Source organism: Phacochoerus africanus, chromosome 8 (genome assembly GCF_016906955.1).
Source record: "Phacochoerus africanus isolate WHEZ1 chromosome 8, ROS_Pafr_v1, whole genome shotgun sequence".
NCBI lineage: Eukaryota > Metazoa > Chordata > Mammalia > Artiodactyla > Suidae > Phacochoerus > Phacochoerus africanus.
Window position 1 is genome coordinate 108,112,237 of NC_062551.1, and position 27,547 is coordinate 108,139,783.

Sequence of the window (27,547 nt, forward strand, 5' to 3'; positions counted from 1 at the left end):
TGGATCTAAGCTAGGGACACGCAGACCTGGGGGTTGGGGCAAACGTCTTCACAGCCAGGTAACCCTCTGTAGTCCCCGTTGCTGGCTTTCTTGAGCGTGGTACCCACAGGGCAGGAAAATCAGGCTGTGCAGCCACCTCTGGCTCTGTCAGAACCACCCAGGAAAGAACAACTCCTTGAAGAAAGGACCACACCCCTCCCTTTGGCCCCATCCTGCCCTTGGCTGCCCACACTGCAGCATCATTAATTGCATAACAGCCCAGGCTTTGGAATTAGATGTGGGCTTGAGTCCTGGCTGTCTTACATACTTGCCGTGACCGTGGATCTGTCCTGCATCTTCTGCAGACTTTAGCTTCTGCATCTATGAGGTAGAGAAGATACTAGTACCAATACACTGGGTTATTGTAAAGGCTACTAAAATATAGTATGAGTACCTGGCATATCCTAAATCCTCAACAAATGCTAGTTTTCCTCTTCCTCGCTGTCGTTATAGTCCTTTGACTTGATGAATCCTTCCTGAAGGTACTACCTTTCCCGCCTTTTCTGGTGACTCCAGCCACCTGCTCTGTTTTCCTGTCTCATGACCCTGCATTTCCTTCATTTCAGGGTACTAGTGCCAGCAGTGGGGTTTCAGATAGTGGCACTGAACTGCAGCCCAGAGAGCAAAGCAGAGGAGCCCGGGTTTCTCGTTTGGTGGCCATGCTTGGTTGGCCTTGAGCTCTCTTGGGGCCCCACTGCCTCCAGGCCCTGCATCACAGCTTAGCAGCAGGGCCCTACAGCGAGGAAATGCTTCTCCTTCTCCAGCATTTGCTATGGGCTCCCTCCTTCTTGGGGAGTCACATGCATGACTCAGTGTGCACCCTGAGAAGGGTGACCACTGTGGAGGGAGGTGTGACCTCTTTTGGGGGGTGTTTGGGGAAGATCTCACAAGACAGCAGCCTTTCCATTAGTCTTGCAAAGAGAAACCAGAATTCATTGGGTCAGTACTAGGTATGGTCATGGCATGACCAACCATCCTGCTTGGCCTGAGACCAAAGGGTTTTTTGGGATGCAGAGTTTTTGTTACTAAAACCAAGACAGTTCCAGGCAAGCTAGAATGTTAGTCACTCCTATGAGTCTATCATGATGATCTGTCTGGATCGTAAAAGTCCTGTTTTCTCTCTCTCTTTTTAATGGCCACACCTGCAGCATATGAAAGTTCCTAGGTCAGGGTCAAATTGAGTGGCAGCTGAGGCCTATGCCACAGCCACGGCAATGCCAGGTCCTTAACCCACGGAGTGAAGCTCAGGGATCAAACCTGCATCCTCATAGAGACAGTGTTAGGTTCTTAACCCACTGAACCGCAACAGGAACTCTTGAGTCTTGTTCTCTCACCAGTTATCTGAGAGCCTGGAGTCTGTGTCTGGTCCCTGATACCATATTCTGGAGCACGTGGTGACTTCCCGATTCCAAATTCTGGAGCAGCACTGGCTTTCAGAGTCTCCATCTACCTTCTTGTCCTCCTCCTGGTGCTGGGACCTGTCTCCATTACCTGCTTGGGCTTAATGCCATCTTGAAATTCTTAATACCTTTAAAGTTTGAATTTGTGATATATAGGTGAAGTTCAGTGGGACCACAGAGCGTGTGCTGGGTCATGGGCCATCCTGCCTCCCAGACAGGTTTTAGGCCACCGGCTCTCCCTGGCACCTGAATTTTCCCAACTCTCCCTGTCCGCACCCTGCCACCCTTTGGCTGGGGTCTGGGAGCAGTGCTGGGGGCAGGGGTTGTTGGCTATACACACACCATGTAGAGGAGGAGGGGCAGGACTGTGCCACCTGTGTCCCAAGCCAGCAGAGGGATGAGTGACTCAACAGGGATGTGCCTCTCCCCCATCCTGCATCCAGGTACCAGGCCATCCCAGTATGCAGGTTCCCGTCGCTTGGGTCGTCGGTCTGGGTGGGTTGGGTGCTGGGCCCATGTCAAGGGGAGCTCAACCTCCTTGCCCTTGGCCCAGGGCACAGGGTGTCACATCAGCCCAGCAGCGATCAGAGGGCATCCTGGTGTGTGCACAGCCCCCCCGGCAGAGTGGGGCCCCTGTGAGGGTCTGCAGTCATCCTTGCCAAGTGCAGCATTAAATGGCAACTAAAAGCTTCCCTGTCAGGGCAAGAGAGGAACTGTGGAAGAAAGGGAAAAAGCTTATTTTAGCAGCTTTAAAGGCACTTTTTTCCTGTCCTATCCACGGACCCCCAAGTTTTCATTTTGCTCTGAGCTGTGCAAATTGTGTAGCTGGCCTTCATTCTAGGCTTCCCTGCAGACCTACAGCATCAGAATATCCAGAATTGTAGCCTGGGAATCTGCATTGTGATGTGTCCCCCGGTGCTTCTAATGGATGCTTAAGTCTGAGAGCTCGGTGGTGACGTTTTGCCCCAAGTTTCGCTGAATGTCCAGAATTGATCTCGTCTTCTCTCAGCCACCGTCATCCTCTGTGGCCAGTGTAGGTGGCATGGGTGATCAAAGAAAGAACTCGGAGCCTCTGAGATGTCAACCTCTCCCACCACTGATTTCCAACTCAGCAGGGCCAGTAGAGCCAAAGTGGCACGAATGGGGTCCTTTCAGCATCAGCACCTCTGTGCTCCTGGCACACCTGTTCTTCCAGGCTCAAGGCAGGGCTGTGCTTGCCTGTGTCTTTGAAGGAACGGATGGGGCGGGGACCAGCCTTAGTGCACAATGAACGACTTTCCCTTCCTGCCTCCATGTCATTCCAGACGGTCCAGGCTTCACTGGTTTGTGTCCCTGTGTGAGGAGGACACAGAGCAGGGCTCTCCCTCAAGGGACATGCCATACGGATGAAATATAAACAGATGGATTATTTAGAACCACTGAGTTTTGGTGTTGATGTCACTGCAATGCAACCAGCCCCCCACAGTGGACCAGGCTCCGTTCTAATGAGTGTGACTCTCTGAATATCTTTTTTTTTTTTGGTCTTTTTAGAGCTGTACCTATGGCATATGGAGGTTCCCAGGCTAGGGATCACATCAGAGCTATAGCTGCCAGCCTACACCACAGCCACAGCCACAGCAACGCCAGATCTGAGCCGCATCTTGGACCTACATCATAGCTCTTGGCCACACTGGATCCTCAACCCTCTGAGCGAGGCCGGGGATCAAACCTGCGTCTTCATGGATACTGGTTGAGTTCATTGCCACTGAGCCACAACCAGAAGGCCCATGACTTCCTAAGTATCTTAGGTCCTGAGTGGTAAAGGAAAACGCAGCTTCACAGGACTTCCCACTTTGATTTTCTGGAACAGAGGAGGAAAAAGCAAGCATTTCCTTTTATAAGTCCTTGAGCAGAAACTCTCATGTTGAAATAGTGTCCATCCTCCAGTCTTTGTGCCCTCCCTCCCTCCTACCCTAGCAGTGACCAGTCATGGACGTGGCTTCTGGAAAGGTCTTGCCACCCTGGAAGGGTCACTGAGAAAGGAATAAGCCAGAGGTTACAAGGACACTGAGATATCAGGCAGGAGCAGGGTCAAGCCATCCAATGGATATTTTCAAGCTCAGAAAGTTTTCCTAAATTTGGGGTGGATTTATTCCCTGGTGCCCATTAGCTGAATTGCAGTTCAGGAAGCAGTGCTGTATCCTTGCAGGTCGGGCAATTAATGGACCCATGTGTCTTAGCCAGTAGGAATGAGGAGAAAAAACCCCTCTCAGCTGCCAGCTGCCCAAACCACAAGAAAAGGACACCTTCTCTGGTGCCCATGCAGGCTGGTGTTTGCATTTACAAGGATCGCCTGGTCATCCTGCCACCCCCCCTCCCTCCCTGAACAAGAGGGCATGCCCACTGGCTTGGAACCAGGATGCAGGTGGTCATGGACGTTTCCAGTGGTTCCTTGAGGTTTTTGCCAAGTACCTTGACCAGGATAGGAGGCAGCGTGTATTTTGCGAGGACTAAAGGCTGATGCTCCATTTAGTTTTGTGTTGTTTCACCATCTTGGGAAGCAGTTATCAGAGAATTTTAGAGATACGGTCCCCCCTTGAAGGGGAAGAGCTGGTCATACCTCTGGGCTTATAGCACATTATGAACTGTGCCCCTTTAGTGCTTTATTTTTCCATTTCCCCTCCATCCTCTATTTTTTATTTTATTTTATTTATTTATTTATTTATTTATTTTTTGTCTTTTGTCTTTTTTGTTGTTGTTGTTGTTGTTGCTGCTGTTGCTATTTCTTGGGCCGCTCCCGCGGCATATGGAGGTTCCCAGGCTAGGGGTTGAACTGGAGCTGTAGCCACCGGCCTACGCCAGAGCCACAGCAACGCGGGATCCGAGCTGCGTCTGCAACCTACACCACAGCTCACGGCAACGCCGGATCGTTAACCCACTGAGCAAGGGCAGGGACCGAACCTGCAACCTCATGGTTCCTAGTCGGATTCGTTAACCACTGCGCCACGACGGGAACTCCTATTTTATTTTATTTTAATTAATTAATTTTTTTTTTTTTTTTTGCTTTTTAGGGCCGCACCCATGGCATACGGAAGTTCCCAGGCTGGGGGTCTAATCAAAGCTATAGCTGCCTGCCTACGCCACAGCCACAGCAACGTGGGATCCAAGCCGTGTCTGCAACCTACACCACAGCTCACGGCAACACCAGATCCTTAACCCACTGAGCGAGGCCAGGGATCGAACCAGCAACCTCATGGTTCCTAGTTGGATTCGTTTCTGCTGTGTCGTGATGGGAACTCCCATCCTCCATCCCCACTCCTGTTTCCTCACCCTTTGCAAGCTTCTGCTCTAACATCTTTGCTCCTTAACCTGAAACACACGTGTGCCCTGAAGAACCTCTCACTCCCATGGGCCAGGCCTTCACTCGTGCCAGGCTCTGTGCCAAGTGCTCTCCAGGCATCGGCTCTTTGACCTTCTGTGGCGTGTGGTCACCGACCTTTCTGTCCGTGCGGAGGTGGCTCCATCTGGGTCACACTGCTGGCATCTCTCTGTCCTCCTTTCTGGGTGGTGAGTGTGGCCTCTAGAGCTGGTCATGTCCAGCTCTGTCCTGTCCCTGAGCGCAGGCTTCTGCCTGGGCCACCCGGGCCTCCCACCCTGGGACATCCCACCTGGCGGTCACTTTCAGCAGACACAACCTGCATCCTCCAGTATCAGCTTCGCCAGAAGTAAAGGCGACATTTTGTCCTCATTGCCCTTGTTCCTTTGTCCTCTCAGTTGGTCTGAACCAGATAGGGGAGAGGGATGCTTTTATTGGACCCTTTTAAAAACTCCGACATTAAGTACTATCATTATTCCTTTGTACACATGAGGGTATCAAGGCACATGAAAGATGAAGGGAATCACCCAAATTTCACAGCTCAGAACCTAGAGTAGACCTTCTGGCCCCAGATCCTGCTCTCTCAACCATTATTGTACACTGGTCATAAAGTACCATGTGAATATGTGTGTGTATCTGCATATGAATGTGTGTGGGTATATATATAATATATATATATATGTGATTTATAAATGTGATGTAACATCTAGTTTGATGTCTTCTGTATTCATGCACTTCATGTTATGAAGGTTCATTGATACCGAATGTGTACCTATCTCCTTGCTTCTCACCACTACGGGGTTGGCATTTGTATGGTTATGTGAGACTGTCTTTCACTTTGATTTATTTGATAAGAGTGTTGGCGAGGAGGAAGTTACATGGGGGTATAAGTGAGGTGTGCATCAAAAGTTGCATCAGGGAGTTCCTGTCGTGGCTCAGTGGTTAATGAATCCGACTGGGAACCATGAGGTTGTGGGTTCGATCCCTGGCCTCGCTCAGTGGGTTAAGGATCTGCATTGCCATGAGCTGTGGTGTAGGTTGCAGACACGGCTTGGATCCCACGTTGCTGTGGCTGTGGTGTAGGCTGGCGGCTAGAGCTCTGATTCGACCCTTGGCCTGGGAACCTCCGTATGCCATGGGTGCAGCCCTAAAAAGCAAAAAAAATAAAAAATAAAAATAAAAAAAAATTACATTAGATATTTAGAACTCATTTGCGTTTCCCCCCCGAAGGGTTTTAGAAATAAAGAGCTCTAAGGTATGCCTTAAAACCCACTCAGTCCCTGGTGTAGTTATAATAGTGTCATATTCTGCATTTGCAAAATGGATGGTATAAACATTATGGTATAATCTGCCCCTGTCTGTGTAGCTTCTGGGGTATGGGGGAGGAAGGAGGCCCCTGATTGGGGAATGGCCTAAGGAAGGAAGACCAGGGAGTGAGGGAGTGGGGGAGGGGCAGAAATGGGTCCTGGGGAAATGGGGGGGCACCGTGTGGAAGGTTGGATGGTGGAACTTTGGGGCTCCACCCATCCTCCAACTCCAGACTCTCCTTTCCACCCCCATCTGCCATATGCAGATCCAGACCTCAAGTTGGCCAGATTGCTTTTAGTGGGGTGGTTCCTGCTGACACGGAAGGTGATTTTCCGCTCAGCCCCCTTCTCCGCCAGCAGGAGGAACAGGAACGTGCTGCGCTTCTGCCTGCCTGGAGCGCCCAGAGCTGCGCTTATTCCACCTGGGGTGGTGGATCTGTCTGGCTGCCCTGCCCAGTTCCCTGGCTTGGGCTCCACTTCTTGTCCCCTCTGGGGTGCTTGAATCCCTGCCCCAGTTCCTAGCAGTGTCTCATCTAGATTTCAGGAAACTGAGGCTCCAAGTTCAGCTCACTCACTCAAGGTCACCGACGCTGAGCCAGCCACAGAACCCATCGGGTTTTCCCGATGTCCCTCAGCCTGGCCACACTGCTCTCCGCTGCCCAGCCACTGTCCCCACTCCACCCCACTCTGACCCTTCAGCCCCAGGCTTCCCCATTCCCTGCTCTTTAACACACTGTTAAACCCCACTGTGAAGGCTGCCTGTTTGGGGCTCGCAGGAAGTCAGAGCAATTAAGTGGGAGCACTTGGGACACAGGAAGCCGTCTCATGTCCGGATCTGAGAGTTCAGCTGGCGATGCACCTTTTCATCGTGGTGAAAGTGACTTTGAGTGTCTGGTTTTATGCCAAGTTAAGTGCAATCCTAAGGGTTTTGGCCAACTACCAGCATCACCCTCATCTGGGCCAAGTGCGGGCCCTGCCCCGGCCTACAGATTCGTGCAGCCACAGGATTCCCGTTGCAGTGTGTGAGCGTGCAGGACAATCAAGCTCACATCCTGTATTCACAGGCCATGAGTTTTTATTTAATTACTCCTGTGATGGGTGTTTTTTTGTTTTGTTTTGTCTTTTGTCTTTTTAGAGCTGCACCTGCAGCATATGGAGGTTCCCAGGCTAGGGGTCGCATCAGAGCTGTAGCTGCTGGCCTACGCCACAGCCACAGCAACTCAAGGGATCCGAGCTGCCTCTGTGACCTACACCACAGCTCATGGCAATGCCGGATCCTTAACCTACTGAACAAGGCCAGGGATTGAACCCATATCCTCATGGATCCTAGTCAGGTTCCTTAACCACTGAGCCACGATGGAAACTCCATGTGGGTGTTTTAAAGGAAAAAAACGGTGCTTCAGACAGCATCAAACATAGACCCCTCACTGGAGACCCACGGCTTGCACAGGAGTTAGCAGCTTCCAGGGGCCAGAGTGAGGCTTCCCTGGGTCACATTGAGTAGAGGTGGGTTTGAGGCATCTCAGGTGGAGATTAAGTGGATGGTTGGTCTGAAGTTTATGTGAGAAGTGTGGGCTAAAGATAAAAATCAGGAGTCAGTGGTGTAAGATGGAAATAGTGCAAAGTAAGATGAGAAAAGGCTGAGAACTGAACTCTGGGTGACCTGGAGGAGAGGTGAGGAAGGCGGATGAGCCCGTGCCCCACCCTTTGCAGAAATGTGACTGTGTCAGGAAGAGGGAGGTAGGTGGAGCCAGAGAGGGGTTTGGATGGAAGGAGAGGAATTTTCTCAAGACTTTCAGGTGGAGGAGACATTTAAAAGCTGATGGCTAGAGCGTATTTTGCTTATTGAAATAAATCAGAGAAAGACAAATATTGTATGTTTTCATGAATAGCTGGAGTCTTAAAAATAAAACAAATGAATGAATATAATAAAACAGAAACAGAGTCACAGATACAGAGAACAAACTAGTGGTTACCCTTGGGGAGAGGGATTGGAGAGGGGCAAGGCAGGGAAAGGGGATTAAGAGGCACAAACTACTGGGTATAAAATAAGTAAGAATCAAAGATGTAAGATATAACACAGAGAATACAGCCAATGTTTTATAATAACTTCATATGGAGAATAATCTATAAAAATAGCGATCAAATCAGATCACCATGTTGTACACCTGAAACTAATATTGTAAGTCAACTATACTTTAAAAAAAGGAGTTCCCATTGTGGCTCAGTAGGTTAAGAACTTGACTAGTATCCATGAGGATTTGGGTTCGATCCCTGGCCTCGCTCAGTGGATTAAGGCTCCACATGCCTTGAGTTGTGGTGTAGGTCGAAGACACAGCTTGGATCCCACATTGCTGTGGCTGTGGTGTAGGCTGGCAGTTGTAGCTCTGATTGGACCCCTAGCCCGGGAACCTCCAGATGCCACAGATATGGCCCTCAAAAAACAAAAAAAGAAAAAAATAAATATTAAAAAGAACACAAAATAAGATCCAATACAAGGCAGGAGGGGAACGGGATCCAGAACACAGAGGCAGGAGGCTCTGCTCCATTGGTCCAGAGGGAGGAGGAGATGTGCAGATGCCAACGTGCTCATGGCTTTGGGGTGGGAAGGCAAGGGATTCCTTTTTTTGGTAGTTCTGATTTTACCAGTGTAAGAGAAAAGATCACCTTCAAGGGAGGAAAGAGAGGCCATGGGGGCAGTGGGTGGGAGTCTGAGAATCACAGATTCAGGCTCAGGACACAGCTGTGGCCGAGCGCTTGTTGCTGCTCCTGGTGCTGATGACACGGTCGGCCAGGAGCCTGGACTTTGGACTGTACGCCCCTGCAGGGGTCAGCCACTGTCCCCCAGAAGCCAGATGGGGCTGCCATCTTTGCTGCTTCTAGAAATAATTCTTTAGCACCCCTGCCTTTTTGTATCCTTTGCTCTAGATGCAAAAATCTCAAAAGGAGACATCCAATTCGCTGAGTGTGGGTCAGGCACTGGTGCTGCCTGGCCTGTCAGGGGAGCCAGAAAAAAACTGGCATTTTTAGCTTCTAAAGTTGGAAGTGCATTCTCTTCCCAGCAAGATTCATAAGGTGGGAAGGGCATTCAGATCCTCAAGAGTCCCGCAGACAAAAGACAAAGACCTCTGACAAGGCCCTTTCTCCAGCTGTGCTCTGGGGGCAAGGTCCAGGCACAGAGAGGGCAACCCCTTCACCCAGAATTGGCTGTGACCTTTCTCAGGGTGGAGGTGGGTGTCTCTTCAGATTTGTGGCCTCTCTCATTTGAACTTGTTATTGTGACGATCAATAAAATATAATTGATGATCAATATAATACCCTCCCCCCCTTTGAGAACTACCATGCTAGTAGATTTAGTGTTCAGAAAGCAAAAGACAGCTTTTGGTCCATGGACAAGTTCTAAGATGAATATTTAATCTGTAGCCTCGCTCTAGATTTGAAATGACACTTCAGCCTAAAGCTTATTCCAAAGGAAAAAAAAAAAAAGTAATATGCTGACTAATAAAAATGAATGTGCTGAGTCAATTTAAGTGGCCAGCATTATGGCCTACAGACAGCTGTTAAAAAGGTCTCCAAAGTGCACTGTCATTAGTAAGAGCACTGGAAACACAGCCAAAGTGTCCTTTTAACCTTAGGTAACACTGATTTAGCCATGGATGCTGACTCTCTTTAAGAAAGATGTAACAGAGAGCAAGGAATAGACATGACAACTAAGTAGGAAAGGACCATTATGCCTGAAGGCCAGAAGTGACAATGGCCAAGAGGACAATGGAGAATGCAGACATTTCTTTTCTTTTTTTTTGTCTTTTTTTTTTTGCCTTTTCTGTGGCTGCTCCCTCGGCATATGGAGGTTCCCAGGCTAGGGGTCAAATCAGAGCTGTAACCACCGGCCTGTGTGCCACAGCCACAGCAACGTAGGATCCGAGCCCCGTCTGCCACCTACACCACAGCTCACGGCAGCGCTGGATCCTTAACCCACTGAGCAAGGCCAGGAATCGAACCGGCAATCTCATGGTTCCTAGTCAGATTCGTTAACCACTGAGCCACGAGGGGAACTCCAATGCAGACTTATTTCTGAAAAAGATGACGATATATCATTTAGAATCTGATTTAGGGTAAATCATCATCATTGAGAAATATTTTGTTGAATTTTGTCATGGCGTAAGCCACTTGTAGACATCAGTTTGTAATTTTTTAAGGAGTTGTGGAGGTAAACAAATTTAGATAGATTCAAGGAAGAATGAGATAACTTGGCCCCCAATATTAAAGCTGAGTGAGTGAAATCTCTTTGCCTTGGAAGAACATGAGACACAGATCCCTTGGCCTGTATAGTTTGTCAGACAAATTCTTAGGCTGTTTATTAGTTCAGTGAGTGAACTAAATGTCCTACTTAATTATATTATAAATTAGCAAAAAAAAAAAAATGCGAATGAGGAAAAGTGAGCTTTATAAGGAGAATCAGGTCCTGGACAAAAAAAATTCCCTGACAGTTGAGTGTAGCTGTAGAGAGTTGGATGAAATATTGGATTTAGTTGTAAATTTGAGCTCAGTTCCTGGATTCCAATGGACTTAAGCTTATTAAAATCACCATGAAATCTATCTATAAATTGTTAGTTATGGATAAAATGCTCTTGCATCATGTATGTTAGTTTCAAGTTCTGCCTTTTGAGTCTAGTTAGGGAATAATGGTTAAATGTCCACAAGGACTGAAAACCATGCTGTATGTCTTCAGTCAGTTTTTTCCTCTAGAGTTAAGAATGCATCAGTTATAAAAGATAGATGTAATGGGGGTTCCCATTGTGGCTCAGCAGTAATGAACCTGACTAGTATCCATGAGGATGTGGATTTGATCCCTGGCTTCGCTCAGTGTGTTAAGGATCCGACATTGCTGTGAGCTGCAGTGTGGGTCACAGACGAGGCTCGGATCTGGCGTGGCTGTGGCTGTGGCTGGCAGCTGTAGCTCTGATTCGACCCCTAGCCTGGGAACTTCCATGTGCCACATGTGCGGCCCTAAAAAGACCAAAAAAAAAAAAAAAAGGGAGAAGATAGATGCAAATATTTCACCTCCTTGTCTTTTATTTTTTTTCTTAAAATCTTCCATTTACGAAATAGTGGGCTTGTCATTTTTCAAGTTATTGGAATGATCCAAAAAAATTTTTTTTTAAGTTTCCACCATTTTATTTAAGAAGCACAAGTTTTTTTGGTTTGGTTGGGCTTTTGCACTGGATCCAAGGCACATGGAGGTTCCCAGGCTAGGGGTCAAATTGGAGCTGCAGCTGCAGGCTGACACCACAGCCACAGTAACGCAGGATCCAAGCTGCATCTGCGACCTACATCACAGCTCACAGCAACACTGGATCCTTAACCCACTGAGCAAGGCAGGGATTGAACCTGTGTCCTCAAGGATACTAGTCAGATTGATTAACCTCTGAGCCACAACAGGAACTCCAGTGATCCAAATCTTTAGACTTAAACTGGTTGAGGGATTTTATTTCTCAGGCTATTGTAATTATGTTTAATGAGGAAGGGAGATACTGTATTTTTCTTTTCCTTTCCAGTTCCTCTCCTTTCCCTCCTGCTGACTTCAATCTTAATTCCTTAGAAAGGAGTTAGAACGATTGGCGTTGGTATTTAAAATCCAAGCAGGTGCCCATGTGGTATAAATGGCAGAAAGCTGTGCTGCTCCAAAGGATAGGGGGAGGAACTATGAGAGAAAGTTTAAGTCAGAACATCGAGGAAACATGTAGGGGCTAAAACTTGTCAGCAATGCAATGGGTTTCCTCTCAAAAGGAGATTCTAGGGTGAAGGTTGTTTCCCTGGGTGCAGGGTTGACCTGGGGCCTCTTGAATCCTTCCTGTAAGTTTCTGGAATTATTTGCCTCCTCCATCCACCAAAGGTGAGCAAGTGCTTTTGGGAAACAGTAAGAGATGCTGAGAGCCATGGGGACTTTCTTCCCAAGCACACTCTTTTTGATGGTGCCAAGGTCTGGGTTTTATAGTGCAAAGTGATGATAAACCCACAAGAAAGATGTGCCCTCGCCCCGCCATTGGTAGATGTGCTCTTTGGACCAGGATCAAAAGGATCCATTTTCAGGCCAGCTGAGTGGTATTTTCATTACTGGCCTTGATGGTTTAATGAGGATTTGTACTTCATTTTGTAAGACGTTTTCAAACAAGCTTACTAAGATGCAGTTTAATTCCATTTGACCTGCATTTTTCCTTCTCAGTTAAAACACTTCTATAAAATTAGCTCATTAAATAAGGTTTTCAAATGGGCATCAGCCACAATGGAGATTTAATTGTTTGGTTCCCCATCTGGGCACTTATTTTTCGTGGCTTTTTATTTGTATTTTTATATGAACGGTAGGAACATAGGTAGTTTTGTTAATAAAAATAAGTGTTTCAGGAGTTCCCGTCGTGGTGCAGTGGTTAACGAATCCGACTAGGAACCATGAGGTTGCGGGTTCGGTCCCTGCCCTTGCTCAGTGGGTTAACGATCCGGCGTTGCTGGTGAGCTGTGGTGTAGGTTGCAGACGCGGCTCGGATCCCGCGTTGCTGTGGCTCTGGCATAGGCTGGTGGCTACAGCTCCGATTCAACCCCTAGCCTGGGAACCTCCATATGCCGCGGGAGCGGCCCAAGAAATAGCAACAACAACAAAGACAAAAAGACAAATAAATAAATAAATAAATAAATAAATAAATGTTTCAAAATGTCTCTCCATGGGTTACTTAATAATGACAGCGGTAAAAGGGTAACTTTATAATAGGGAAATCTGGTGGCCCTCTTCTTAAGCAAGTGATCAAACATAGCATCACTGATAATAGGACAGCCTGGCATCTGCTGCTTCCTGGTGCTATGCCATGAGAAGGAGATGCCACATGGGTAGTAATCTCGTCAAAGTGTTTACCCTGAATCAGATCATGAAAAAATAATCAGATGGGGGACCATTCTGTGACGTCAATGTCAGGAAAGACAGAAATTGCAGGAGGACTGCTCTAGATCAGAGACAAGAGACTTGACAAATAAATGTTACGTATTAACTCTTGATTGCATCCTGGGTTGGAAAAATACAGTGAGTGTTATTAAGCGAATCAGGGAAATTCAGATATGAACAGTTGGGTTATGTAAGATTTTCATATAAATGATAAAATGTTTTAGGCATCAAGATGTTGAGTTTAGGTTGGAGAAATGTCCCTGTTCTTGGGAGACACATGCTGAAATATTTAGAGTTGAAGCATAATGATGTCTGAAATTTTCTTTTAAAGGATAAAAAAAGGTATCTGCGTGTGTAGACAGAGAAAGTACAAATGTGGCAGAGTGTTAACATTTGGTGAATCTGTTCTTTGAGCTGTCCCATAAGTTTGAAAATTTTGCAAACTGCAAAGTTGGAAGAAGAAAATCAGGAAATGTTTCATTGTGGAACAGTATGTTTGTCAAATTATAAAGCTCTGATAACTGATTTATTTCACATTATAGCTTAGACTTTTTTGGAGGGGTGTGCTGTTGAGTGAGGAAGCTCCTTTTGGATGTGACTTTAAATACATTTGCAAGATACTTTGCAATTTCATATGTCCTATTTATTAAATTTCATTTCAGTTCGACATTTATTAAGCACCTGCTCTAAGGAAATAGGAATGATTAAGACACAAAAATGTCAGTCCAGTGGGAATGACCTATGAGGACAAATATAAGCCACAGAGCTTAAGTGCTCCTTTAGATGGAGAATGTAGAATATGTATGAAGTGGATGTGATTGTCCCTCATCTGTGTACTTAATTCTTTTACTCTTTGAATTTAATTTTTTGAAAACTTTATTGAAGTATAGTTGATTTACAAGGCTGTGTTAATTTCTGCTGTACAGCAAAGTGATGCAGTTATATATATATATTCTTTTCCATTGTTGTTTAATCTCACAGGATATTGAATTTAATTATCTGCGCTATGCAGTAGGACCTTGATTAAATATCTCGTATGATTGTTTTAAGTTGTTATTTTACAGACAAGGAAGTAATCGCTAAGTACTTTAGTGATGTACTTACATTCACATGGCTGGTAGGTGGCAGATTTGCTCCCAGGAGTTGATTCTTCTCTGCCCTTAGCAGTCCATTGCCAAAGTGGGGGACCAGATGGGAACACTTTGGGGTTCACCTCCACCTCCGTGCTTACCAGCTGGTGCCTGCTTCCTGAACTTGGGTGTAACTGCACAGTTTTAGTATTCATCCATTCATTCGTGGTATTAATTGAACACCTATTATTTGCATCTGGAAAGGCTCTGGAATGAATAGATGCTGGGCTGTAGGAGCTGGAATTTCAGAGGTATCATGACACAGGGGTCACCTAGGGCCATCTCCTCTCACTGGCTCCCCCTGAAGGCTTTTGATGTCATAGTGCCTCTTGCTGCATCTTTTACAATTATTATCTACTTCATTAAAACATTATTTAAAAGACTGCTTTGTACCACCACCTAAACAGTCATCAACAAAATTCAAGCTACCTTTAGCTTGTTTCAGAAGCGCATGGAGAAAGGATGACAAGTGAGTCCCTTTCAGTCCCTTTTCCCTCCTTCTCTTAACTCCCAAATTCTGTTTCTCCGAAAAGGCACAACCTGGCGTTTGCGTTTCTGCTTCCAGTGGCTCCAAAGCCTGGCACTTTCTGGTTTAATAAAGGGCCCTCTTTGACATCAGTAAGCCTCAAGTGTCACTCATGTGTGCTTTGAAGTATTTTTCGTGATGAAAGAGCTAACATAAGTAACTGATAATAGGGGTTTAACGGAAGGAGCTGTTTAGAAGGCACACATTTAAAGTTATCAAGTAGAGGAGAAGAAATCCATACCTGTTGGTTTAACATGCGTGAACCCACTGTGAACCCACTTTGGAGCCCACTCACTTGGCCTCTAGGAGCCATCTTGGATCTATAGGTCTCTGGGGAGATTTGCTGAAGCGCAAGAGTGCTTGGCAAGAATCCACTGCAAGTTGTACCACAGAGGTGGGGAGAGAGGAAACAGAGAGTCTGTCAGTGCAGATGGGCTCAGAGAGAAGGAAATGCGGCCAGCCTATAGTCAAGGCACATACACATGGGCAGAGGAATCTCAGAATCAAGTTCCTAAGACGAAATTGGGAGGGAAGCATTCAAGTGGGAAGTTTGGTCTGAGAGGTGCTGGGAATTGAGTTGGTAGAATCCTGGAGCTTATTAAATTAGGTCTGTGTGGTAGGCTCATGTAACAAGTGGAGGGTCACAGGGGGCATGTCTCCCCCTGCTGCTGGATGGTGTTTTTTTTTGTTTTTTGTTTTTGTTTGTTTTTTTGTTTTTTTTTTTAAACTGCTGTGCTACTTTAAAGGGCTCATGCGTGGATGGACCTAGAGATGATCACACTGAGTGAAGTAAATCAGAGAAAGACAAATATCATATGATACCACTTGTATGTGGCATCTAATAAAAGTAATACCAAAGAACCTATTTATAAAACAGAAACAAACTCGTAGATTTCTAAACCAATCTTATGTTTACCATATGCCCACCACTGTGTGAAATAGGTCATTAGCAAGAACATGCTGTATAGCACAGGAAAATCTACTCAATAGTTTTTAATAGCCTATGTGGGAAAAAAGAATGGATATATGTATATAATGACTGGTTTACTTTGCTGTACACCTGAAACTAACACAACATCCTAAGTCAACTATACTCCAATAAAATTAAAAAAAACAATGGGGAAAAAAAAGGAGTCATGCATTATCTCAGAACAGGATGAAGGGACGCAAAGAGAGGTTTCCTCTGAGCCACCAAGACTGTTTCATTCATGAAGATTTGCAGTTAGCAGGAAGTTCAGCTTTGGAAAACCTGTGCACTCAAAGAGCCATTGAGATGTATTATCACACAGCTCCCCACCTCCAGGCTCCCTGTAATGGAATCTTAGCATATTTGGGAATAATGATGTTTGGATCTTCTCTGACAGTTATTTCCCCCAGGATGAAACAGGTCAAATATTGAGTATCTATTGGGTTCGGCAGCAGAGCCAGTGATCAGTGAGTAGAATATGCAAAGGTTCTGAATTTCTACACCTGCAGGATATGGGCACCTTATTTTATCTCTCCAAGTCACACTTTCCTCATCTGCAAAGTGGGGTTAATAAAATCCCACTTTTATTGTGAGAATGTTTGTGAGGTGCTTCAGGCAGTACCTAGAACATAGTAACCATTCGACCAAGTGCTATAAAATAAATTGGTTTTTTTTTTTTTTGGAAGGGAACATTCCATGAGTGATAGGATTTTGATGGAAGAGGTTGAGAATGCTTTGAAGAATTCCTGTATCCAAAATGTTGCATTTATAGTCTCTCTTACTCAACATACCTAAAAGCAGTCTTATTTTGATGTGGTCTAAGAGAGTTTTTTTGGTTATTGCTTTTTTAGGGCTGCACCCGAGGCATGTGGAAGTTCCCAGGCTAGGGGTCTAATCGGAGCTACAGCTGCTGGCCTACGCCACAGCCACAGCAACGCCAGATCCCCAACCCACTGAGAGAGACCAGGGATCAAACCTGAGTCCTCACGGATACTAGTCGGATTCGTTCCCCCGAGCCACAGCAGGGACTCCCCGAAGAGAGATTTTAAGGGAAATATGTTTGTTCTGATTTTCCACACTGGGAGTACTTGGATTTCCTGTGAGTTCTTTCTCTATGTGAGAATGGTACATGTCTTCTGGAAGTTATTTCTCCTACCTTTAGGCATGGCTTTATGGTTTTCAGGTACCTTACGATTTCTAATTAGTTTTTCTCGACGAAGGTGGATCATTTTTTCCAAGGATGGGTAGGCAGTCTGGGAGTGTTCCTCTGAACCCAGGGAAGCAGATTTTTCAAGAACAGATGTCTGGGACAGAACTGGCTGAACTGTTTTCAGTAATTGGTGGGACAGTGCTTCCTGCCGCAGAGAATTAAGCAAAGGGGTTTCTTAGGGCCAAGGATAATCTCTGTGACCAAGAGTGGAGGTTCTCAAAGTGTGGTTGAGAACCCACAGGGTCCCCAAGATCTCTTAGGAGGTCTACAGGCTAGGAGGTCCTTCTTTTTCCCATTACAGGCCTATGTGAGACCAGCTTTTCTTCAAATACTTTAACTAAAACCCCAAATATCACAACAAATTGAAGAAGCAGATATGAGACCCCAGCACTATTCTATGAAGGTAGACATTTAAAGAGATTTTAAACATACAAAGCAGAGCCACTGTTCTTAATATAACTTTTGTGTTTTTTGGAAAATAGAGTAATTTTTAATAAAAATAACGTATTTAGGGTAACATGTAATGGGTTTATTATTTTAAATGAATTAGTAATATATATTTTAAATTTTTCTTAGTTTTAATTTTTAATATGGTACATATCAATAATTATAGCCCACATAAAGAAAAGCTTTTTGAAGTCCTCAATCATTTTTTAAAATGTAAAGGTGTCCTTGAGATTAGCATTTGAAAAATCATTGTCCTAGAGATTTTGGCTTCCAGTATTGTGTTTGGAGCATTTACAAGTAGCTAATAGTTCTGAGACTTACAAAAGATATGACTCTGGAGTTCCTGCGGTGGTGCAGTGGGTTAAGAATCTGAGTGCAACAGCTCCGGTCGCCGTGGAGATGCAGTTTCTATCCTAGCCTGGCATAGTGGGCTAAAGGATACAGCATAGCTGCAGCTGCAGCTTGGATTCAGTCCCTGGCCTGGAAACTTCCATATACCTGTGTGTGCGACCGTAAAAAAAAAGGTGGGAAGAGAGGAGATGAATGGAGATGGCACGGGGGAAGGAGGTGCCACACTCTACCAAGCAGCTGCTCAGATCTCAGTTCTGTAGCTGTGAGCTCTCCAAGACCTGGCACCAGGACTATGGTCACTCCTGGGAGATATTCAGGGCTGTACTGTCGGCCCTTGGTCCTGGAAGAGCTTAGCACATGATCACTGTTGTTTGACATCAGACACCTCTGAAAGTACAGACTTGAAGATGCTGTGTAGCCCGGTTGAATGATTAAGGTGTGACAAAGATTAATGTATAGATTCAGTGGACAAAGAAAAATGATTATTTTGGTTTTGAACATGTTAAGCTTGAAAGGCTGCACCCAGGTAGAGATGTCCAGTAGGTAGTTAGAAATGGGATCTGGATCTCTGTAGAGGTGGGGCTGGATGCATTGCCTTGGGAACCAGCATCCTATAGAGATGGCGGAGGGTGTGGACAGACACACGGACTTGAATAACTCTTGCTCCTTTGCTTTATCAGCTTTTCCATGTGGCCTATGTTTTAATTAAATTTGCAAATTCTCCTCGCCCTGATCTTTGGGTCTTGGAACGATCTGTCGACTTTGGAAGCACCTACTCACCTTGGCAATATTTTGCTCGTAAGTAATCTTGCCTACCATGTTATGAGGGGTTGGAATCAGTTGCAACAGATCAAGACTGTGGGTTTAACTAGAACATTAATCTCTGAGAGAGGCTAGTCAGGGGCTGGTCAGTTATAAATCATGTGTGGTGAATTCCAAGGATACACATGCATAACTCGAGTGGAAACACCTTTTATGAAAATGGTTCTTGCAACCATTTAGGGGGAAGCAGTGTACAAAATAACTGGGCCATAGCTCTAGTCCGTTTCCTTTTTTTGTAGCATTAGGAACTAAGTTCCATCTTCATGGAGCCTGCCTTTCCCATTACTTACCTTGACCCTGTCATCTTCACTAATGAAGAACATCTGAATCTCTGAAGCCTACGATGAATTAAGGTGGCCAGAAATTTTGCCTGCAGAGGCATTGGGTTTGCTGTGAATGCCCGTGGGAGGGTAAACTTGCCGAAAGAGGAGTGAGGATTTAGAACCGTATCGCCAAACATTCCTCTTGAAAGTCACGTGGCCTCTGAGGGCTTGGTATTTTCTTTCCTGAATTAAGAGCTTCATTCTAAGCATCTATCTAAAAAATCTTAAATATTCCTCTGTTCTGTCCCTCTTCATTTATTTTCTTAAGGAAACATAAGATTTCTTAAGAGATTTATAACAAGATGATCGTATTTTATTTTCCGTTATGAAAATGTTTCCTTCGTAGATTCCAAAGTAGACTGTTTGGAACAGTTTGGGCGGAAGGCAAATATGGCCATCACCCGAGATGATGACGTACTTTGTACTACGGAATATTCTCGAATTGTGCCGTTGGAAAATGGCGAGGTAAGTGGATTTGGGAGACTTTGAGAGATAAGCATCAGAAATGAACATGAAGGTATCAAGTTTTTCATAAATGTGAAACTTGCACTTTCAAGGAGATCTAACACAGAGCATGATGGAAACCAGTTCTTGGGACTAAATGGTACAGGAATCACATGAAAGATGCTCAGATTGAGTTGGGTTGGACATTCTTTTTTTTAAAATTGAGGTATACTTGACATTGTCAATTCTAGTTAAAGTCTCTTATGTTCCTTGGGAAGTCAGGATTCTGGATTCAAGGCCAACAGGTGGAAAAAAATGTAGAAAGTGGGTTTCTGGTAATTGTGTGAAGACCCTGCCAACTGCTTCGCAAACACATTAGCCCCCATGAGAGTGTAGATATCAGGACTAATCCCTGCTTCTTTTTGGCTAGGTGGGCATCGTCTGTGTGGGAGAAAACGTCTCTGGGGTTGCATGTGGTCCTTGTGAAATTAGCCAGCTATTGTTAGGGAGGATGAGAAAACAGTGGGGAAAATCAGAGAATTCCATATGAATGTCTTACAAGGGCCTCAGTGTCCTTCTCTTTAGGTAGAGAGATCTTTCTTGAGCAGCTGTGTACAGTATCTTCCGGTGATTGGTCAGTGGTTCACATCTCAACTAGTTTGGACTTGAATTTCCTCTCCTCATGCTTTAAACAAAACCTGTTTTTTGGTTTGTTTGTTTGTTTGTTTGTTTTGTCTTTCTGCCTTTTCTAGGGCTGCTCCTGCAGCATATTGAGGTTCCCAGGCCAGGGGTCTAATCGGAGCTGTAGCTGCTGGCTTATGCCACAGCCACAGCAACGCCAGATCTGAGCCACATCTGTGACCTACACCACAGCTCAAGGCAACACCGGATCCTTAACCCACTGAGCAAGGCCAGGGATCAAACCCGCAACCTCATGGTTCCTAGTCAGATTCGTTAACCACTGAGCCATGATGGGAACTCCAAAACCTGGGTTTTGTATAGATTTTTTTTTTTTTTCCCACTGTCAACTTCATATCCAGAGACTTCCTTTTTCCAGCCTCGTTCAGGTTTTTAGATTGCTTTAGCCTTGTTTCTCTGAGGCAGCTTGACAAAAATTGTTTCCTTATATTTATAGATTTTAACATTACACGTTCAATATTTCATAGTGTTTACAGCACCCTAATGACACTGATAGAACAAAGGGTTTGTAAATGAAATGATAGCTTCTCCCGAGAGCCTGAAACATCTAAGGACTCAAAAGAAACCAGTGTCTTGGGGGCATGTAAGTTATTTTTAGTAACTTGCAGCTAAGTTTTGATGAAAGGACTTTTTCACCCTTTATGTGTGTGCTTGTGTGTTGTTATTTTAGGTTGTGGTGTCCTTGATAAATGGTCGTCCAGGTGCAAAAAACTTTACCTTTTCTCACACCCTGAGGGAGTTCACCAAGGCCACGAACATCCGCCTGCGTTTTCTCAGAACCAACACCCTTCTTGGACATCTCATCTCCAAAGCACAGAGAGACCCAACCGTCACTCGGAGGGTGAGTTGTGCCTTTAAGTGCCAAGACAGCAGCTTTTGGTACTTTTTTTGCTTTTCACAGTAGTTGCCTAGAACTCCTTCAAATAATCTTTACAGCCCATAATGTTGTAGGTGCAGGCATTGTTCTTACCTGAAATATTAGACATAGTTTAAAACTTTGGTTGTTAAAGACAAATCCTTATATTCAAAGAAGATGAAAGGCAAATGATGACAACCAGCCCAGTTTTAGTCTGCTCTTATAACAAATAATCCCCAAGTCTCAGAGGTTTAACACAATGAAGGTTCATTTTTTGCTCATGTCACAGCCTGATGTGGGTTAACAGGTGGGATCAGCTCTACGTAGTCATTCAGGGACCCAGGCTGTTTCAATGTTGAAGCACAGACATCCTATAGGACCTCAGTGTTCCCCTCTGCATTCCATGCACTTGGGCAGCACATGGGGGGGGGGTGGAGAGAAAGACCCATCTCTTAACCTCACAGCTCACTTCTACTGGCAGGACCTGGTGGTGGAGCCCCATCCTCTGTGGGAGGCTGAATAACATCAACAAGCCAAAGCAGAGGGATGTGGCTTTGGTGAGCACTAGTTTCACTGCTGTGTTGGATGAATATCGATCACTCTCAGTGATAAGACAGTACCCTCTCTTCTGGGCACAGAGGGAGCCAGCAGAATAAATACCCCCAGCTCACTCTCCTCCCACCCTCTGATATCCTCCCTGTGCCTCTTATGGGCCAAACCCAACAGGAGGTCAGAGGGCCAGAGACCCTTGTCAGCCCAGGAAGCTCAGCTCCAGGGCAAAGGGCAGGCTGGAGAAAGGTGGAAAGTGGATCTTGAAGGGGGAGTTGATGATGCCAGTGTACTTTAAAGAGTTTGGCTTCTTTGGTAGTTAAGTCAGAGAGCTGGGAAGGGAAGGGAGAGAGGAAAGTTAAGTTTTGCTGTAGTTTTGAGCATTTCCCCAAATAGCCGGTCGTTCTGAGTGCAGCTGGCTTATTTTCTGCATTTTCATGCCGTTAGCCCCATCTGAGTGGCTGTACATGGGAACTACTACTGGGTCCAAGGATGGAAGTTACAGGGCAGAGCTGGGCTTTCTGATCTCCTGTTAGCGAGACTGTTTCCCCTCCTCCAGGTGTTGTGGAGCCTCACCACAAATGTAGCTACCACCTTCCCCCCCCGCCCCACTGTCTTTTTGAGGGTTGCAAGATTGGCACTCATGGGTCTGTGTATTTCTTTTCACTTAGGTGAACATAGTCTTCTCTATTAAGTAATTTTTTCTGGACTGCACCACGCATATAATCTTGACCCCCTTGCCCCCCACCTAGGATTAGGTTGCTTTTTTTTTGTCTTTTTTTGCCTTTTCTAGGGCTGCTCCTGTGGCATATGGAGGCTAGGGGTCTAATTGGATCTGTAGCCACTGGCCTATACCAGAGCCACAGCAAGGTGGGATCTGAGCCGCATCTGCGACCTACACCACAGCTCACGGCAACGCCAGATCCTTAACCCACTGAGCAAGGCCACGGATCGAACCTGCAACCTCATGGTTCCTAGTAGATTCGTTAACCACTGAGCCACGACGGGAACTCCTAGGTTGCTTCTTTAAGTGAACAACCCATAATACCAGCTGTCCCCTTACACACATTGTGTGTGCTGCTGGGTGAAGGCTGACAGTGTGCTTCTCTCTCTCTGGATGCTGCTGCCCTAACACACGTGTAGAGAGAAACTTCCATGGAGATCGGCATGGCAGCTTGTGAATGGGGACTGGTCCCCGAAGGCCCTGTAATATGAATTTATCCGTATTAACAGAAGGGAGTTGCTCATGGCTTCAGACTAAGTAAGACGTAGCCAGGAAGCTAAGACACTATACAGCTTTTAGTGGGAAAATCAGAACAGAGCCCGAACAGGGAGTGAGGAGGGAGGTTTAGGATGACTAAGTGCAGCCAAAAGATACAGATACAGAATGATACGAAAACCTTCTTGTCCTTGTGAATTCAAAGAATTTCTCACTGACAGATATTCTCACTGGTGGTATGACCTCAATGAGAAAGATGATTTGACACGCCCTCCCCCCCTGCCCCCCATCCCACCACCCCGAATTCCTTACTGAATCTTCTGCCAAGTCTAAGAAGTAAGGGAGGTGGCAGACAGTGCCACCTATTGTCACGATGGAGAGGCCTCTAACGTACTGGAGGTGTGCCTTGGCAAGGAGGTAGCCTGCCCATATTGCTGACCTCGTCTAGGGACAGATCCTCAGCTGGATCCGAAGCTCACTGTCTAGCCTTTTGGAGCTTGAACCTCTGCCTTTGGTTTTATTAACCCTGAGCTAGCAAGGCTTATGCAACTGCTGGTGGGCCCTACCAGTCTCAGCACTGTATCTGACCCATCTTTGTGAATATTTTCTTTCTTGGAGCCTACACACAGTGGGTACCAAAGTTTTGGTCCAAAAATTACATTTTTGGTAAATAAATATGTCCAACTTATGGAACTTGGATTTAGATTTATTCTTTTTTAATTTTTTTTTTCTTTTTTTTTTTTAGGGCCACTCCCGCAGCATATGGAGGTTCCCAGGCTAGGGGTCTAATCGGAGCTACAGCTGCCAGCCTCTGCCACAGCCAAAGCAATGCGAGATCTGAACCTTGTCTGCAACCTATACCGCAGGTCATGGCAATGCCTGATCCTTAATCCACTGAGCAAGGCCGAACTCACATCTTCATGGATCCTAGTTGGGTTCTTAATCGCTGAGCCACCAAAGGAACTCCTGGATTTACATTTAAAAAACAGAAAACAAAAAATACCAACTGGGAAACACTTAAACCCTTCCCCAAAAACTATAGGGTATGATTCTATTCCAAGGTAATTTCCCTCCATGCATTTAAAGCACTTGATGTTTAAAAATGGACAAATTCAGCCAGGTGCTGTTAAATTTGATTGGGAAATGTATTTGCTTTGTAAGAAAAGTGCCATCTAAACATGGCTCCCTCCCTTTTGTGTTGAGTGAGGCTCAAGAGTACAGGGTGAGTTCCCGTCGTGGCACAGTGGTTAACGAATCCGACTAGGAACCACGAGGTTGCAGGTTTGATCCCTGGCCTTGCTCAGTTGGTTAAGGATCCGGCATTGCCGTGAGTTGTGGTGTAGGTTGCAGACATGGCTTGGATCCTGCATTGCTGTGGCTGTGGCGTAGGCCGGCAGCTACAGCTCCGATTAGACCCCTAGCCTGGGAACCTCCATATGCTGCGAGAGCGGCCCAAGAAATGGCAAAAAGACAAAAAAAAAAAAAAAAAAAAGTACAGGGTGAAAGGGATGCAGGGTTGATGCCAATGTGCGTTAAAGATTAAGAAAGGAAAGTTTAAATTGGGGTTTAGTAAAACCGACACATTCTGTTTTCTGTTCCGTAGTATTATTACAGCATAAAGGATATCAGCATTGGTGGACGGTGTGTTTGCAATGGCCATGCTGATGTGTGTAATGCAAACAATCCTGAAAAACTGTAAGTACATCGTATAGATTTTTTTTTTTTTAGCTTTGCTATGAATAAGTCTAATTGTTTCAGTGGATGTTTGCATCCCCTTAAATATTTCTGAGTTCCTGCCCTCAACAGGAATGTTTCAGTGTCAACAAGTAGGTATATGTGTGTCTCCCCTCCTCCGGCCCCACACTTGCCTCTCACCCGCAACCCTCTCGTGGCAGACATAGCTAATCAATCACAGCACTCTATGGATGATCTGAAATGCAGCCAGTCACCCCGCTCAGAGGGTTTCCCCAGGCAGCCACAGACAATTGTGTAGGAGTTGGCAAGAGAAATAATATTTGTTTGGCATCCCCCATCTAATGGGATCAGGGTATATGTTTTAAAATCCTTTTCCATCTTTTAAAATTGTGAGTTTAAAAGTTTGCTGGGAGTTCCCAGTATGGCGCAGTGGAAACGAATCAGTCTAGTATCCATGAAGATGTGGGTTTGATCCCCGGCCTTGCTTGGTGGGTTAAGGATCCGGCTTTGCTGTGAGCTGTGGTGTAGGTCTGCAGATATGGCTGGGATTCCCACATTGCTGTGGCTGCGGTGTAGGCCAGCGGCTGTAGCTCCGATTAGACCCCTAGCCTGGGAACCTCCATATGCTGCAGGTGCAGCCCTAAAAAGCAAAAAAAGGAAAAAAAGGTTTGCCATCTTAACCATTTTTAAGTGGGTGTGGTTTAAGTTTACTGCATTCACATCGTTGCGCAGCCAACCTCCAGAACTCTTTTCATCGTGCAGAACTGAAACTGTACCTATTAAACAACAGCACCGGATTGCCTCCTCCCAGCACCCCCTGACAACTACCCTTCTACTTTCTGTCTGTGAATATGACTACTCTAAGTGCCTCATAGAAGTAGAATCACACAATATTTGTCTTTTTGTGACTGGTTCATTTCACTTAGCATAATGTCCTCACTTGTAGCATGTGTCAGGATTTCCTCCCCTTTTAAGGCTGAATAACGTTCCATTATGTATACCCCATATTTTGCTCCCCTTCATCTGCTGATGGACACTTAGGTAGCTGCCACCTTTTGGCTCTTAAGAACTATTCTGCTGTGAACATGGGTGTTACTCTTTTTTTCTTTTTCATTTTATTTATTTATTTTTTTTAGGGCTGCACCCGTGGCATATGGAAATTTCCAAGCTAGGGGTTAATTTGTAACTGCAGCTGCCGGCCTACACCACGGCCACAGCAACGCCAGATCCAAGCCATGTCTGTGACCTACACTATAGCTCGTAGCAATGCTGGATCCTTAACCCATTGAGCAGGGCCAGGGATTGAACCCTGGTCCTCGTGAATACTAGTTGGGTACACTACCACTGAGCTACTATGGGAACTCCCTCTTTTTTGTTTTTAATTGAGGTACATTTCACATATAATCAGATGCATAGTTCTCAAATATTAAGTGTTTGGCAATTTTCTTTTCTTTTTTTGTCTTTTTGCTATTTCTTTGGGCCGCTTCTGTGGCATATGGAGGTTCCCAGGCTAGGGGTCTAATCGGAGCTGTAGCCACCGGCCTACGCCAGAGCCACAGCAACTCGGGATCCGAGCCGCGTCTGCAACCTACACCACAGCTCACGGCAACGCCGGATCGGTTAACCCACTGAGCAAGGGCAGGGACCGAACCCGCAACCTCATGGTTCCTAGTCGGATTCGTTAACCACTGCGCCATGACGGGAACTCCAGTTTGGCAATTTTCTACACTCATGTTATCACCTAGAGAAGGCTACTTTGAAGGGCTGGAGATGATCAGATGCTAGATAAGAAATAATTGTCTCAGTGTTTTATTTAAAATCTACAGTCCCCTGTGAGCACCATTTACCAGGGGTATATTTTACCATTAGTCAGATTCAAGTTTGTGCATCAGAAGGCCTAGCATCAAGTTCAGGCAGAGATGCCAGCTTCCAATTTTTGGGGTAAGTTCGTGGAGCCCTTTTCCCTGCCCAGCAACAATCCCAGATGCTGGGAGCAGGGGGTGCCCTCTGAGATAGCAATGTGAACCCATCAACTGACTAGCCCTTAATCAGCAAGGACTTGCTTATTAATCACTAAACAGGCACTGCCACGTCACCTTCTGAAGGGTAGGGCCCTAAGGAAGTAGAAGCTGGGTCGGAGAAGTCCTGAGCTGCAGAGAGAGGAGGAAAAGGAGGTCACTAGGTGCCCGAGCCTGAGAGAAAGTGGTGCCCTGTGGGAGAGGAGACTTATCAGAGAAGGGCTGAGCTTGCATTTGGAAGAACTTTGGAAGCCTGTGACCTTGGAAGACCTAGAGAGGTTCCATACTGAGCAGTTCATAGATCCCAGTGTCTGTGAGTGGAGAGGCTACCTCCCCAGGCCCCAGTGAATGGCTCACTTTACCACTGGTTTATACCAGCCCAACTGCCTGGCCTCCCTCTGCCTGCTGGTTTGCTTCTGCCCAGCAGACAAACCTGCTTGAATGATTCATGGAGGCCTTTCCATGAAGAGGGAAAAGTCTTATGTTGAAGGGGATTCAGTGACTTACGGAGGGAGCCAATGCTGGACAGTGAGAAATCAAGCAGAACCTGTGATGAGGCTGAAGAGGACTTTAATCAAGCCTGGGTACCATGCAGACTTTGAAGCATAGACGCATGGATGGATCACATATTTAATTCTGAGCTTCCTAGCAGTCAATTCAAAATGGGAAACCTGCTCGGTTTCGTAGCGGACTATGCTCAGCATCCAAAAAGTAATCAGTTGCATAGGAGAAGATGACTGTTGATACCAGGACCAAATGAGAAATCTCCCTGGAGGTGAATGGAGGAGTTGTCATGGAGAGGAATCTCGAGTCAACAACATCTTCAATAAAATCCTTACAACAGATGCCAAGATGAGTTTTCTGTATCAACCATCAGCCTGGGCTGAGAGAGAGTCAGAAAAAGCAGTTATGTGGGGGTGACCGTATGCTTCAGACAAGCTTCCAGCTCTCTGGAGCCCTTTTCCCTGACCAGCAATAATCCCTAATATTGCCAAGCTCTATATTAATATCCTATAGGAGTCACTGGACTCTATAATAGAACTCCCCCTGCCCCCGCAAAAAAAAAGAGTAGTCTGATGTTTTTCAAGCAATTTTCCCTAAATATTCTCTCAGTTTAGTTTATCCAAAGACCCCATGGGCCATGGGCTGAAATGGCATCTCTGACCAAAGCCCGTTTGGATTCCAGCTGTTCTGTGCCGCCACTTAAGTCTAGTCCATTTGCTTTAACAGGCAGCTGCCTTGGGAGAGGGATTGAC

General features: G+C 45.7%; 1 protein-coding gene across 1 annotated transcript in view; it reads left to right on the plus strand.

Annotated features, from left to right (window-relative positions):
* LAMA3 (laminin subunit alpha 3) overlaps positions 1-27,547 on the plus strand; it is a 254,743-nt gene that overhangs the window by 40,564 nt on the left and 186,632 nt on the right. Inside the window, exons 3-6 of the mRNA XM_047793935.1 lie at positions 18,347-18,464; positions 19,158-19,276; positions 20,625-20,795; positions 24,182-24,273. Coding sequence (XP_047649891.1) covers positions 18,347-18,464; positions 19,158-19,276; positions 20,625-20,795; positions 24,182-24,273 — 500 coding nt within the window. The remainder of the gene's footprint in view (positions 1-18,346; positions 18,465-19,157; positions 19,277-20,624; positions 20,796-24,181; positions 24,274-27,547) is intronic.